Raw genomic sequence first — 14,508 nt, forward strand, 5'->3', positions numbered from 1 at the left:
TAAATTGGTAACAGGTCAGTAACATGATTGGGTATTAAAAGATCATTCCAGAGAGGATGGATCTGTCAGAATTGAGGATGGGGAGGGTTTAACCACTCTGAAAGACTGTGCAGGCAAATAGGGCAATAATGTTTCTCAGCGTAAAATTGCAAGGAGTTTGGTTATCTCATCATCTGCTGTCCATAATATAATTAAAAGATTCAGAGAATCTTTTTGCCCAGACGAATGGGCAGCTATACCATCTGCAAGAATTCGGGGGCCTCATTGACAACTATTACAAAGACTGCACGCTTTCATTGATGCTAAAGGGGGCAATACACAGTATTAAGAACTAAGGGTATACAGACTTTTGAACAGGTGTCAGTTCATTTTTTTCCATTGTTGCCATGATTTGTTTTATCATTGTCCCATTCCGTTATGACCTACAGTTGAATGTGAATCCCATAAAAAATAAAAGACATGTGTTTTGCCTGCTCACTCATATGGTACATACGCTCACCTAAAGGATTATTAGGAACACCTGTTCAATTTCTCATTAATGCAATTATCTAATCAACCAATCACTGAACAGCACAAACTGTCTCTAACCAGAATAAAAGTGGGAGCTCAATGGTGCCCAACTGAGGAGGAGGAGAAATTCATTAGTGTCTTGTTTGAGAAACATGCTTCACAGGTCCTCAACTGCCAGCTTTATTAAATAGTACCTGCGAAAACCCCAGTCCTAACATCCACAGTGATGGGTGACTCCGGAAGGCTGGCCTTCTAGGCAGAGTTGCAAAGAAAAAGCCATATCTCAGGCTGGCCAATAAAAAGAATAGATTAAGATGGGCAAAAAAACACAGACATTGGAAAGAGGAAGATTGCAAAAATGTTTTATGGACAGACAAATCTAAGTGTTCTGATCACAAAGAAGAACATTCGTGAGACGCTGACCAAATAAAAAGATGCTGGAGGGGAGCTTGACGCCATCTGTCAAGCATGGTGGAGGCAATGTGATGGTATGGGGGTGCTTTCGCGGTGGTTACGTTGGAAAATCTGTACAGGGTAAAAGCAATCTGGGAGAAGGTCTATCACTCCATTTTGTCTATCACTCCATTTTGCAACGCCATGCCATACCCTGTGGATGGCGCTTCATTGGAGCCAATTTCATCCTACAACTGGACAATGATACAAATCAGCTCCAAATGATGCAAGAACTGTTTAGGGAAGAAGCAGTCAGCTGGTGTTCTGTCTATAATGGAGTGACCAGCACAGTCACCTGATCTCAACCCTATTGAGCTATTGTGGTCGCTGTTTGACCGTATGGTACATAAGAAGTGCCCATCAAGACAATCCAACTTGTGTGAGGTTCTGCAGGAAGCATGGGGTGAAATCTGTTTAGATTTCCTTATCAAATTGACAACTAGAATGCCAAAGGTCTGCAAGGATCTCCAGTGTACACTGCCTTCAGTAGTCCTTCGAGAGCGGTCCATCTCGACAGGTGGAGTGAGTTTGTCTGAGCGTTGGTTACTGATAGCAGTTTCCAAAACACACCCCCCTTCCTCTGTCGGATCTGAGGCCAGCAAGACTTGTGCGCTTGGAGGTTTTCTGCCTTGCCCCATGTCTATGTGCTGTGAGGACTTACCACTGGTCCATGTGTGCGCATTGGGTGATTTTCTGTTGATTTCCCTCATGTTTCAAAGGCTTTTTTTTTTTTGGATTGATGCAAACCAAAAGCTGGAAGACTAGGACAAAGAGGATGAGTAAAAATACGAGCAAGAATCGAGGTGCAGACTTTCACAGTGCTTTCCCGTAGGGTGTGTTGTAAACCACATAACAGCACGTTTCTATTTGGGAAACAATAGACATTGTCTCAGAGTCACTCCTGAGGATTCAAAGGAAGCAGCTCGCTCGTTTAGCCTGGCAACCCGCTTTGCCTGGATCTGACTTAGAGCATCTAGTTACAAAGGTGAAATGAAGTTGGGGAGATGAGTCGCCTGGGTTGTTATGTCAACAGCAGACGGCGAGGCCGGTTTCAGTCGGTGGGAATACGTGGGTTAAAGGCAACTGGCTTGGAAGGATTTGGTCTGTGTGTCGTTCTCTCCCTATGTGTGTCTCTGTCTGCGTTTGCCCTGTCCCAGCCCCCTCCCCTCTATCACAACCCCTTGCCCGGGTACTACCAGACAAGAGCCTCTTGGCACCCAGCAAATCCCCTAACCCCCCCGGAACTCTTTTCCCATCCCAGCCCTTCCTTTCCCAATTCCCACCAGCTGAAGCACAAGGAACGGATGAGTCACCTCACTAAAGGGGCATGCCATGTAAAACCCCCTCTCTCCCTGTCAACGTTCCCTGCACTCTCTTAGCAGAGTAACCTTGCATACGGAGCCCGGGGAGTCAAGTCTCTGCAATTGTAATTAAGCCCTCGTTTCACCGATGACACACTCTGGGCTCTTAAACTACCATCAGATCAGCCGCGGCCTTTATGGCTTCGTAATGGGAACCATGTTGGTTCCCTCGTATACAGTCTACAGTAAGGCTCCGCCAGACGGTTCCGCCCCTGCACCCTTCTCTGGCCCGGGATTGGCCCAAAAAGTTTCAACCTGAGCCGCCACTGCTTAGCACATGTAGATGTCACACAGAGTTACCGGATTACAGGCTGACGGTCCATACTGAGTCCCGTCTCCTCTGTGTCATGTGACCTGGCTGAAATCACACACCGCTTGACGGAGGACAGGACTCTCCCACACTTTCACCGCTGTCCTGGGGTATGTGGTCTCATCCTGACACCAATGTCTTCAGTACTGTTACTTTCAACCAGAGGGGTAGTGTAGCTTCCAGTAAAGGTAAGGCTGCCATTTAACACGTGTGTGTGTGTGTGTGTCTGTGTGTGTGTCTTTTTCCTCTCTCTGGGAGCTGGCACTTGTTGCCAAATCCTTCAGTCTTGCCACGGGTGAGAACGTTTAATAAGAGACTATTGGCCTTCCCTGTTTGCTTTCAGAAGCTGCACACTGGCACCTGGTTCTCCCACTGTCGAGTCTTCCACCCTCCTGCCTTAGCAAGAATGGGTATGGTAGGAGCTGGTGTTTTGTTCAACTAGCTTTTCCCAGGGTCCAAAGTGAAGGGAAATTGATGTTTGATTGGCCAGCATTAGGAGATGACTATAAACGGGCTTTGGATCTCTCGGTTTTAAATTCATTTTTCAAGTTTCAGGTGTTTCAAACATTCCGAAGCGTGGGACTTTCAAACTTCTTGTTCTTACCTGTGGTGAAGTGTATTGCCTAACTTTAAGCTAATTAGTTGTTGACCGTGTTACTGGCATGTTTGCCATAAATGACACACACTCATTAGCCAAATGGCCAGTGGTGCATTGAGACAGCTTTCATTTTGTTGACTAAAACATTGATGAACCAAATAAGAATGTGCTAGATGTACTGATGAATTCTCCACAATGAGATGTGACTTTTGAAAAAACCCTGATCTCAACATTAATTTTAGCTTACTGAAAGATCTGTATACAGAAAAGGCAGTCAAATATATTTTTTCCCGCTTGCTCACAATCTTTCCGATATGGTCCATGGGTGGTGACCACATTCCTATTCCATTCTGTGTGGACTCGCAAGTTTCTAAGGTACAGTATCTGAAAAGACTAATTGACTGAAGGTCAGCTGTTTGTCACTGCAGGCAGTTTTTATGGCTTTGCCTGGTCCCAGATTGTAAAGGTCACGATCATCATGCATCGTACTGACCTGAATTGGGTTTGTATCGTGTTGTGATCCCACTCTGTTTTGGTCATGATGGTACAATGAGCAGGCTTTTGTTAAAGTTCCTGGTGAAAAAGTAATTCCTTTCACCTAATTCACCTGCTTTAATATACCCATTTTTGTCATTCTGTTCTGAGGAAAATCATTTTTGCATTAGCATAATTATTCAAATTTATGGGATTATTATTGTTTTTGCTAATGGACATTTTTTCTAAGGTCCTGCAGCAATAAGGGTTAAGTGCTTTGCTCAAAGACCGAGAACATTTTTGGATGGGCCGCGCTCATGGATATAAGCTAAGTTTATTAGCTAAAGTTTTGGTCTGGACTAACCTTGAACCCTTCTGACTCCCAGCCTTACACCTCAGACACACCCACAAAAATCCATGTCATCATTGGATATTGCAGCCATTACACATCTCAGCAGTCCCACTATCTGCACTTAATGTGCAAAACATACTCTGAACTTTGTATCTGATGTGTACACTTTAACCCTTTGGATCAAAGGACCCTGCATTGACAACACTTTAGCCATGTATGCTAAAATACCAGTACTCAAATGGCTCTGATTTACAGCTTTTTCGCTACAGACTGATGATATTTCTTTATCTCAAAAAGATGAAGAAACCAACCTTAGATACATTTTAGTAATGGATGTCAGGACAACAGAAAATGAGAAAGTCTTGCTCCCATCAGTTAGGGCTCCTAAACCCACTCAGCTGTGGTTTTGTCTACTGTGGCAAACCGACTCAGTTGGTAGACTTGTATTACCAGTGAGATGTGATTGTGTGGGAAAGCCACAGGGGGTTTGTTTATTCTGGATTAAAATTTTTTTATGGCATGACATGTCCCTTCAACTGACATGCCCAGGAAATTTGCCAGCTTATGATAAATACAATGTTGCCATTTAAGAGTTTATAAAATAGGAATGATGCACGGGAAGTGACACACTTTGTCATTATTGAGACAGAGCTAGTTCTCATGGACCAATATCTTTCCCCTAGGTTAAGGACGTTCCAGAGTTCACTCATGCAGTCAGAAAACTGTGAATGTCTGGTGCTACTTGTTTACCTAGCATGGTAAACTATATGTATGCATCCATTTTGGACTCACTGAAGAAGTGGAGTGACTCACTGACAGTTCACTGACTATTTTTATTCCAAAACAATCTTCCTTTATAATACAGAGAATGGCCAAACCACAAAACAAAGATACAAGGCAGCGTCATTACTTTTGACAGGCCTCTGACAGGACAGTTGACACCAAAGGAAATGAATGGGTTTTCCTAAACGTTTTTCTTCTTTAAGTAGCCTAACATTTATTTCTGTGGGACTTTAACTGTCTCTCTGACACTGACTTGTTGAGAGATCCTCTCTGTGCATTTAGTTTGTCATACCCACGCACTTTCCAGCCATGGTAAAACTTACAAAATACCCATAAAAAGGTAAATGGTGAGTTCACCATTCCCTGGTAGAGGTGATGATGTCTTCAGTATGACTCACAAATGTTTTTTTTTTTTTTTATATCCTTGTTCGATTGAAAACATAGACGGCTTCCAAACAAAGCAGGCTCTTTGTTTTCAGTCAGTGATCGAGCTTTGTGTTATTCATAACTCCTTTTATAGCTAGGGAGAGAGAAATACAGTGTGTGTTGAGGGATGGCTTTGTAAATTACGTCAGGGTCTTTAGCGGCCTAAAATCGTCATCCAAATCTCAAGGGAAATGGTACCTTCGTGCAGAGATTTATAGACCTGTGGTTGGGATTTTACATTGGATAAGTTATAAATCACTCATGACATGAGTTATCAATGTCCCAGGGGTTTGCTGTTCAACTCCGATCAGGAGAACCATGGGGTAGTGATTTGTGAATTCTCAAGCCAGATGAGTTAGCGTGCTAACTTCTCTTGTGTTATAATGAACTGAGTCTGAAGGATGGTCCTTAATACAGAGTTTCTGTTATTGGTGTAGAACCAACAAATTGAGCTTTTGTTTCTGAATATTTCATGAAATGTAATACCTCAAGTTGGGGAAACTCTATAATTTAGCATAATGCTAAGTAACTCTATGGTTGTCTGTAGTCCCTAAATAGTACACCAGACAGTAAACATTTCTGCAAGGTAGCAGAAGGCCCACCACTTTAAATGGGTTTGACATTTGGTTTTGGTTGGTAACTGAAAGGCTAGTTGTAGCGAATGCCGTATTAATGTGACATTTAGCCTCTCTGTATAGCGGTCAGCCGCTGCTTCGTGTGCACACATACCCGTGCCATAGGGTTGAATTCAGCTTACTTCTTTTCCAACATACCCCTTACTCCAGTCTTTCCTCACAGGAAAAACATGCACCAGGACTGCGCCTCTTTGAATAATTTTGCTTCACCATAGCTGACGCCTGGTAGCAAAGCATTGATATGCTAAGCTAGGCCTTTGTGAAGTTGTCATCTACTGATACAGAGTAGTGTTTTTTTGGCTGATGTCTTCAAGCTGTTCCAGCTATGGTACTGTGCTGTTTATAGTTTCAAAGGGCAGTCCCAAGGTGGTAAGTGGGAAAGATTGAGGTCAAGGTGAAGTTAGACACACATGCTTGCTGACACTCACTTGTTCACACACACACACACACAAACACACACCCCCACCCACTTCCTGTGTAATATTTCCTAGCCTTGTATTTTGTGGATAGGGGAATCTCTTTACTCTGTCAACTTTGTAGCTCCGCAGGTGGTTAGTCTTTATTCTGAGATGTGTGAGCCCTTGTCACTATTACGGCAATGATGACTGCAAGGCTGAGGTCATTTACTATTCTGTCTCCTTTCCATTCTCCCCCACGCCATCCACCATCGACTCCATTTCGCAACCCTCCCCCTGCGCTTTCTCTTCTCCCGTCTCTTGATGCACCTCCTTTGCCTGACTCCCTCCTTTTCCAGCTCCCTTACAACCAAACCTTTTCTCCTCACAGTTTTCACTCCTGTGCTGTCCTTGCCTCTCAGTGACCCCCTACGCCCTAACTGTGTGCTGTTGGATGTGCGATCCCAGATGTGCTGAATTAGCCCTTGCCCTCTACTGTAAGGATTCCAATGGGTCCCTTTAGCCCCTGCCCCCACTTGAATAAACAGACGTCCACATGCCATTATTTTCTCTCCGGCTCCTATGGTGTCTACTTGCAGTGACCCTGGGGCCGTGGACATACTTTTGCAGTGAGAACGAGACTACAGGAAAAAACATTGTGCTTTGTGTGTAGTGTTCTGAGTGGGTAGGAGGCGAGTATTACTGTGTATTGTGTGATATTGGGGTTGTTGGCCAGTGTACGTTTCTGAGTGTCCATACGTCTGCTCTCAAGCCAGCGGTCAATTGGTGCTTTTAGAACCCGCACAGTGCTTAGCGTAGTCAACACCAAAATGATTTGTGCCTTTTGGAATTCGTTCAGATCCAGATAAAGCAAAGATATTTCCCTCTAGTAAAGTGAAAGTCAAGCAATTGTCGATGGCGACAATTACTGTTGGTCTCCCAGAGTTTTTCCGGATCTTTTCGCATTACAGTGTCTCTATCAATCTCTGTTTCTTCCCACTTTCCTCCGCGTGTGTGGATTTAATACTCTGGAGGTTCTGTGCGCGTCTCCATGCCGCAGCCAGTGGTAGGGGACTGTTCTGTCTTTGAGCTGAGTTGGCTGACTTCACTCTCACCGGGGGTTTATTAGCTGGGTTTGGGCTGGGCAGGGTTGGGCTCTTGTTTATCCAGGCAGTTACAGCCAGTTCTCATTACACCCAGCAGAGAGTGTACAGTATGCCAAATATAGTGGTCAACGCATAGAAATTGAACAAATTTAACTGCACACCCCATTCCAGTTAATTATATTTGCGTCTATATATTTTATGTCTATGCGTTGAATCAAAATTTTGAAATCCAGATGGGTAACTTTGGAAAAGCCTGGCTCTGTTGATTGGCAAAGTTGTTGGAAACATGCTGCAACACACTAACCAGTAATTAATGCCTAAACTTTCTTGTTTGTTTGTTTGTTTGTTTGTTTTAACAGTGAGATGATTTTAATGAAGTGATCCATCGTCCTTTGATTGGAGGCTTCAAAAGCTGTCGACATCCGAAATATTATTGAACTTCGAAAGGAAAAAAAACTGTGACTCACTTGATAGGGTTGTGGCTATTGGAGTTTGGGTCCTCATACTCCAGGACTTTAAGAGCAGGAGGTCTTAAAAGGAGCCACGCCAAAATGGACGCTGTCGACACCCTCCAGAGTGCCCCCTTAGAAACCAAGGCAGAACGCATTGCCCGCTACAAGGCAGAGAGAAGGAGAGAGCTGGCAGAGCGCTATGGAAATGTGGAGGACGTCACGTCCAGATATACCAGGAAGGACAGGAAAGTCGCAGAGACCACTGAGAAGGTGAAGCCTGATGACAAAAGCTCCGGGTCTGAGCTGTCATTCTCCAGTCGAGCCACCAGGAGTAGGATGGCAGACCGTGAAGAGTCGGTTGAGAGTGTATCATCCCAAGAAACACTGGGAGATGAGAAGCCCCACACGGATACACCTGCCCCCTCAAAGTCAGAATCTTCTACCACCAAGAAGAATATCTCGAATTACAGGTGAGTCCAGTAAATTCCCCTTCATTGTTTTCCTAAATACTATTCCAGTCATCCCTAGCTCTTTTGCTTCCTCTACCCACCTGATTTCTATTGAGTGATCCTGTCTATAACCAGGACAAAAAAAAAAAATACTTCAAGGAATTTGAGTGAAATTGAACCTATAGACTGGTCTTTTCGTTGTTGCACCGACAGATAAGCGATTATGGACTCTTGAAGAAAAATGTCTTGTGGCTTGATTGACAGTTGCACCGGTGGGAGTGAACTTTGCTTGGACTCTGGACTAACATGTTAGTGGCTCACCTTCAGACAGGCCTCCTGGTGAGGGATCAGGATTGGTTAGTCATGCTGCTATTATCATCTCTCCTCTTTGAACCTCGACAGGAAAGTTTTTTTTTTTAATGGAATGTCCATAGTTGGACAAACTCAGTCGGTTGGGAAACGGAGCATATGCCACAGGCTTTTGCCGAGGCAAGTCTCACGGCATGTTATGACATCTGAGCTTTGTGTTATGGCTCACTTTTTAGAGCAAGTCACAGGAGTAGAAGAGTATGGCATATCCCAGAACGGCTAACGTGGTAATGCAGCGCAGCTAGTGGAGACTTGGAGCAGGAAAACCCCACTCTGACAAGGAATGTCCTCGATGTCTGCACACATATGAAGCAAAACCACGCCCCTTTAATCAGGCTTCAGTTTGGGCTGAGTGTACATATGAATGTTGGCTCCTGACAAACATCCTGACTGGAGTGAGAAAGGGGGGGGGCAGGTTGAAAAGAGAAGAAATGGCATAGGTGGCAAGTCTATGCGTTAAAACTTGTACTGTTGTCATCTCCAAAGTTTCCAGCGCCATGTGCTTATCGAATACGTCTGCCTGGCTTCTCGTGAAAGATTGTATCTCCTTATCACAACTTGATTAGAACACACCCTTTGTGTTATGTCGCAACGCCCTCCCAAGAAACCCTGCAGCATTTAACACCTTCATACGAACGCAGTTCAGTTCGAGGGGAGGAAGCCGCCGACAAGTCATCCTTGACATGTTGATGCTGTGTCATTGTCGTGTGTGTCCCTTTGAATAGCCTCTTGCCTCATTCTGGCCTTGCTAGCCCCTTTTGCGGCCTGTGTTGCAGGCGCCGGTCTGCTGTTACTGTGTTGTTGTTGAGTTCAGGTATGCTCAGATGTGGTCGGGCTGGTTTGCGTACAGTCTCAGAAACCCTCTGACAACTTTGTCTGAAAGGGGAACCGTTTAAAGGAAGCCATTTGTTCTGGATTGATTGTCATCCATTTTCTTAATATCAGACACTTTAGACGTGTCTTCCTCTGTTTTTGTGGTTTTATTTTGACATCCATCCACATGTTTTTCAAAAAAGGTTGGTTGTGGACTTTTAATTCCTTGCAAAATTACTGCGCATGCATGCATGCATGCGTGCGTGCGTGTGTGTGTGTGTGTCTGTCTGTGTCTGTTTGTCACTCTGTGTGTGTGTGTCACTCTGTGTGTGCGTGTCACTCTGTGTGTGCGTGTCACTCTGTGTGTGCGTGTGTGTGCATGTGTGTGCATGTGTGTGCATGTGTGTGCATGTGTGTGCATGTGTGTGCATGTGTGTGCATGTGTTTGTGTCTCTGCATGTGTATGTGTGGTCAAACCTTGCTCTGCAATTGTCTCTCTTTTCAACATCTTTAAGCACTGCTGAATATGTGTTTTTGAAATCCATAGAGTGTAATCGACCTGTTCATGCATGTTTAGATTAATAATGTTTTCCCTTCTGCGTTCCATTTAACTCTTTAATGAAGCCCCCTACCCTTTTTATTCACTTAGTTTCTACCATGTCTGTCCTTTTGTGCTAACACCAGTATCATTCAGGTTTTCAAGTTGCACTTGTATCGTGCTAAAATAATTCTGTCTCTTTCTCTTGTACGTTTGGGTTTTTACTTCTTAGCATCACTCTGGCTGGCTGTTCTAACAGTTTTTGGTTCCCATTCTTTCTGTTGCTGCTGCCACTACTACTACCACTACTACTACCACTACTACTACCACTACTACTACCACTACTACTACCACTACTACTAGCATGCACACACTGCATGTTGTGGCCCCTCCAGTTCATCCACCAGTCAAGCAAAGAACAGGGTCAACAATGGGCCGCCGACCCCTCCGGTTGCTTAGGGGGAATTCGGAAGGCAGTCACCCAGGTTACAGGCGTGTTCAGACACTGCAGGTGACCGCCAGTGAAGTCCGACCCCCTCAATGGTGTGGTTCAAGGCCGTGCCACAAGTACGTAACGTTAGCCTAACACTCACTGTAGCACTGAGTGGTGTAGTTGAATGACTTAGCCATAGGGTAGCTGTGTGTTTGTGCGGGCCTGAGTTTTGCTAAAAGCTATCCTTGGTTAGTTCAGTACTGTAGTAGCTTTACTGTGTTACTGGCCTAGTCTTCAATGCAGTCTGCATCCCACTATTCCACTGTGCACCTTTGCCCCCTTGCCTGGCTTTCCCCCTAAGGGGCTTTTTGTTTCCAAACCAGCTTCATTCCTCGTGTTACCTCATCATCCGTGCCCATAGCAGCTGCTCACCATGCATATTTAACGTCAGTTACTTACAGATGAATAGGTGTCGTTCTGTTGGGCTGTTATTGTGGGTGGTGATGTGGCTCTGAGGACTCCGTGTGAGCCGCCTCTCTAAGCGAATAAATGTTGAGTGGAATATTTTCTGAGGTGGTGGTAAGTAGCCTTATTTCAACACTGGTAACGTGGATTATATAGGTTTACTAAATCCTTGTTGGAGGATCCCTGCTTATTCCGGCTGCCCTCAAACCAGGATTTTTTTCAACCCGGAAATGTTGAGAAAGTTACAAAATGATTCGGCCTGTGTCTTTCTTTGTGACCTTTTCTGTCCCTATCTAGGATGTTGCTGTTAGAGAACTTGATGTGTGTTTGTCACACTGTTTGGTGTAGGTAGTTGGCATGTTTTGTGCCATTGCGATAGATCTCAATGTGCGACCTAATTTGTTCTCTCTCTCTCTCTCTCTCTCTCTCTCTCTCTCTCTCTCTCTCTCTCTCTCTCTTTCTCTCTGTCTCCACAGTCTTCTGAAAGACGGTGACGCCAAGCAGCCAACGGGTAAGAACTCTCTGCTTTCAGGGGCCTCAAAGGTTCTATTGTCCAACAAAGTCTTTTCTTTCCATCTCCTTTGTACCCCCTATGCTTTTCCATGTTTCAAAGAAAGAGGCCACTGAGTGTAGAGTATAAGTACACAGGTACCATAGCTGTAGGATGAGAGCGCTTCGATGAGGCTAATGTTGACCACCGGAGCAGAATGAAAAGGGGATTCGTCCACCCAGCCTTTTCAGTTCAGAGCATGTTTGGAAGCTGGCCATCCTGCCTCTGGGGTCAGCTATAAAAGCAGTGGGGGCAGAGGTTGAGGCCGGGTATATATCTGTGTGAGAGAGATGGCGTGTTAAAGGAGGAACGTTCGTTACTTGTCTGTGTGTGAATGTGAGGAGGGGAAGTGTTTGTCTGTGAGATGTTCAGGACCTAAAGGTAAAATGCCACTTAAACTTCGCACTGGTAAATGCTGATTCCGGACTAATTCCTGAGATTGTTCACGACACGGAGAGCGAGAGAGACTGGAAACTCTGGAGTTAGATCCCAAGTCTGAGTTTTGCTTCCTACTTCGCGAACACCCACCTGAGTTCAGTCGTGCCTGAACTGGAAAAAAAAGAAAGAGGGATCTGAACTAGTGTTTTGTGCTGTTTTCACGCAGAGCAAACAATGTCTACAGGGTTTGTAATCGAAGGGGGATTGATTATCCTTCAGGTTCTCGTAAACAGTCACTATTGATTTAAACATTGGAGAGACAAAGCTTAAGGGGGAAAAAATTAAAGGGTAAGGTAAGCTCAGCAGGGTTATGAATGAGTGTGTGTAGTGCAGCTACGCAGACTAGGTAAAGCCTTTGTGTTGACTTCCTTATTTTTCTGTTGGATGAGGTAGGAGGGCTGATATTTGGTGCCGAACCCTTTGTAGACTGTATGGAGTTCCCCATTTATGATAAATTGTTCCACTGGAACGTGTGGTACCATTTTTAATCTCTCATGGAAAAAAGCTGGTAAGGCAAGGAAGAATTCTGTCTCAGCGTCCTTTTGCTTAATCATATGTAGGTTACTCCCTTAAGAAGGAAAGGGAAACAGGAAAATGTTTTGAAGATGTTTGAATTCCTGTCAGAGAGCCCGTTTCTTAAGCGTCCTAAGAGGACTTTGGGTAATATTCACATCAGCTCTGCTTGCTCCATTAGCCCCAGCCAGTGGTCCCGCTGCGTAAATTGGCTCTTTGTCTTTCCCTGTGGGATGCAAGCTGTTTGCAAGATGAATGGGAAACAATCATGGAACAATCACTTACTTTGAGAGCAGTCCATTTTTCAAAAGCCTTTACAGGCTTTTGTTGCACTCGTCTTGTTTTGGCTTCACGGGATCAGAACTTGCCTAGAAACTTCAGACCTTCACCTGTCAGAAAGAGAGGTCCAGGGATGTTGGATCTCCAGTCGCTACTCTCTTTTATCTACCATACGGTTGGGATGAAGTGAGGAAGATTGGGTCGAGTTGTCTCTATTATAGGGTGCTGTTCTGGAATCACTTTCCCATTGTTCATATTTGATCATTCATTATTATAAGAGGCACAACAGAATATACAAAGGCTTGACTAATATCGGATTCATGTAAGAATATGGGTCCTGACTTGTCAAAAACGAAACTCCCTTGAAGAAAAGCTCAAATCCCAATGCTCTTGTCTGTGTGCTTAACAATTTAACTTCAAAGGTTTGCTGAACTTGGGCTTTTGGGATCGCGTCAAGTGTCGGGCAGTTGAAACTGAAGGGACTGGAGTACGGTTTGCTTAGATTCGCATACTCCAACTTACTCCAACATCTTCTGCTATTACAAATTAAGACCGCGTTTGTGTTTTAGTTAAAATGTTTGTGTTTTGGTACAAATGTACTGCTGCAGAATAGTCTTGAATCCAGGCTACTGCCCTTTAGGCAAATAACTTTCACCACTTTCATATCAAATAAAGTAAAAATTGCCATGGTAAAACTCAATCAACACAGCTGTCAGGATCCGACATTAACCGGGTCCAACATTGACAGGGTGTGAAAGGGTCCAACCAGAATTCACTTTTTCAAAACTGTTAACATACAGGCCAAAACTGAAACAGTGTTGGCAAAAGGACAAATGTAATTACTGTAAAAGGCAAGTATACATATTGTCACGGCATGGGTTGTGTTCTTTTCCCCTAAACTGATGTTACTTAAGATGCCCAAGGCAGAAATCATTTTACTCAAGCATGAATGTATATACAGAGACAAACAAAAAATATACCTTCAAATCATTGCAAAAACAAAGTAATGTCAGAAATTTATTTCACACGTAATATTGTACAGCAGTACTAAAATACAGTGTAGTATAGCATTGTAACTTATTTTTATTGTTGATGCCACAGTTGATCTACTGACAATGGGCTGGACCTGCTGCTCAGCTGCACTCCTGGAAGGGCCATCATTTACAACATGGTCAATAATTGTGGCTGACCTCTTTTATACATAAGGATAGATTCCTGATTGAACAAAGTTTTCCTGAATACATTTAAAATAAGTTTGTATCAGCTCTGAGAGTTCTAATTTAGTTTCACATTATTTACTCAAATGTCTTTGTCTTTAAAAAATAAATAAAAATACTTGTTTACTGTTTTGCAACAATGAGAAATAGCTTTTTTGCCAAAAAAATGCATTAGTATGTAATGGAGATCATCTGGACCCCAGTTTCATTAAAAGTATCTTGGCAATCGAAACTGTGCAGTATGTTGGTTGTTCATTCAAGAAAGGGTGATAAACCTCCTATAGTGAATATTGTCAACAGATTGCTAGCAATATCCTGGCTACTGTTGTTACTTTTAAAAGGGGAAAAATACATTCTCTCCTGGGTGTTACAACAAAGCTCACGGCAATTAATTTAAGTCTTCCCATTCGTCCAGAGTCCAGAGCTCAAGTCTCCAACTTTCCTAAAACTGGAATAAGGGCTTTTATTTTGCACACGTGCTCAAACACCAAACCCACAAAAAGTGATTGGTTTTGGACCAAGTAACCTTTTGAAAATAAACCAGTTTGAAGAGACCGTACTGATTTACTTTGATTTACTATTGTTTCAG

General features: G+C 43.7%; 1 protein-coding gene across 5 annotated transcripts in view; it reads left to right on the top strand.

Annotated features, from left to right (window-relative positions):
• Positions 1 to 14,508, top strand: part of svild (supervillin d) — a 70,603-nt gene that overhangs the window by 9,024 nt on the left and 47,071 nt on the right. For 3 of the 5 annotated variants that reach the window (XM_034292253.1, XM_034292252.1, XM_034292255.1), the window contains exons 2-4: positions 7,763 to 8,325; positions 10,388 to 10,591; positions 11,399 to 11,433. In XM_034292253.1, the coding sequence (XP_034148144.1) occupies positions 7,955 to 8,325; positions 10,388 to 10,591; positions 11,399 to 11,433 (610 nt within the window). In that variant the 5' untranslated portion in view covers positions 7,763 to 7,954. Of the gene's footprint in view, positions 1 to 2,667; positions 2,823 to 7,762; positions 8,326 to 10,387; positions 10,592 to 11,398; positions 11,434 to 14,508 lie in introns of those variants that run through there. The other 2 variants (XM_034292254.1, XM_010904156.3) reach the window with 2 other exon arrangements.

This window comes from Esox lucius, chromosome 5, assembly GCF_011004845.1.
Source record: "Esox lucius isolate fEsoLuc1 chromosome 5, fEsoLuc1.pri, whole genome shotgun sequence".
Classification (NCBI taxonomy): Eukaryota; Metazoa; Chordata; class Actinopteri; order Esociformes; family Esocidae; genus Esox; species Esox lucius.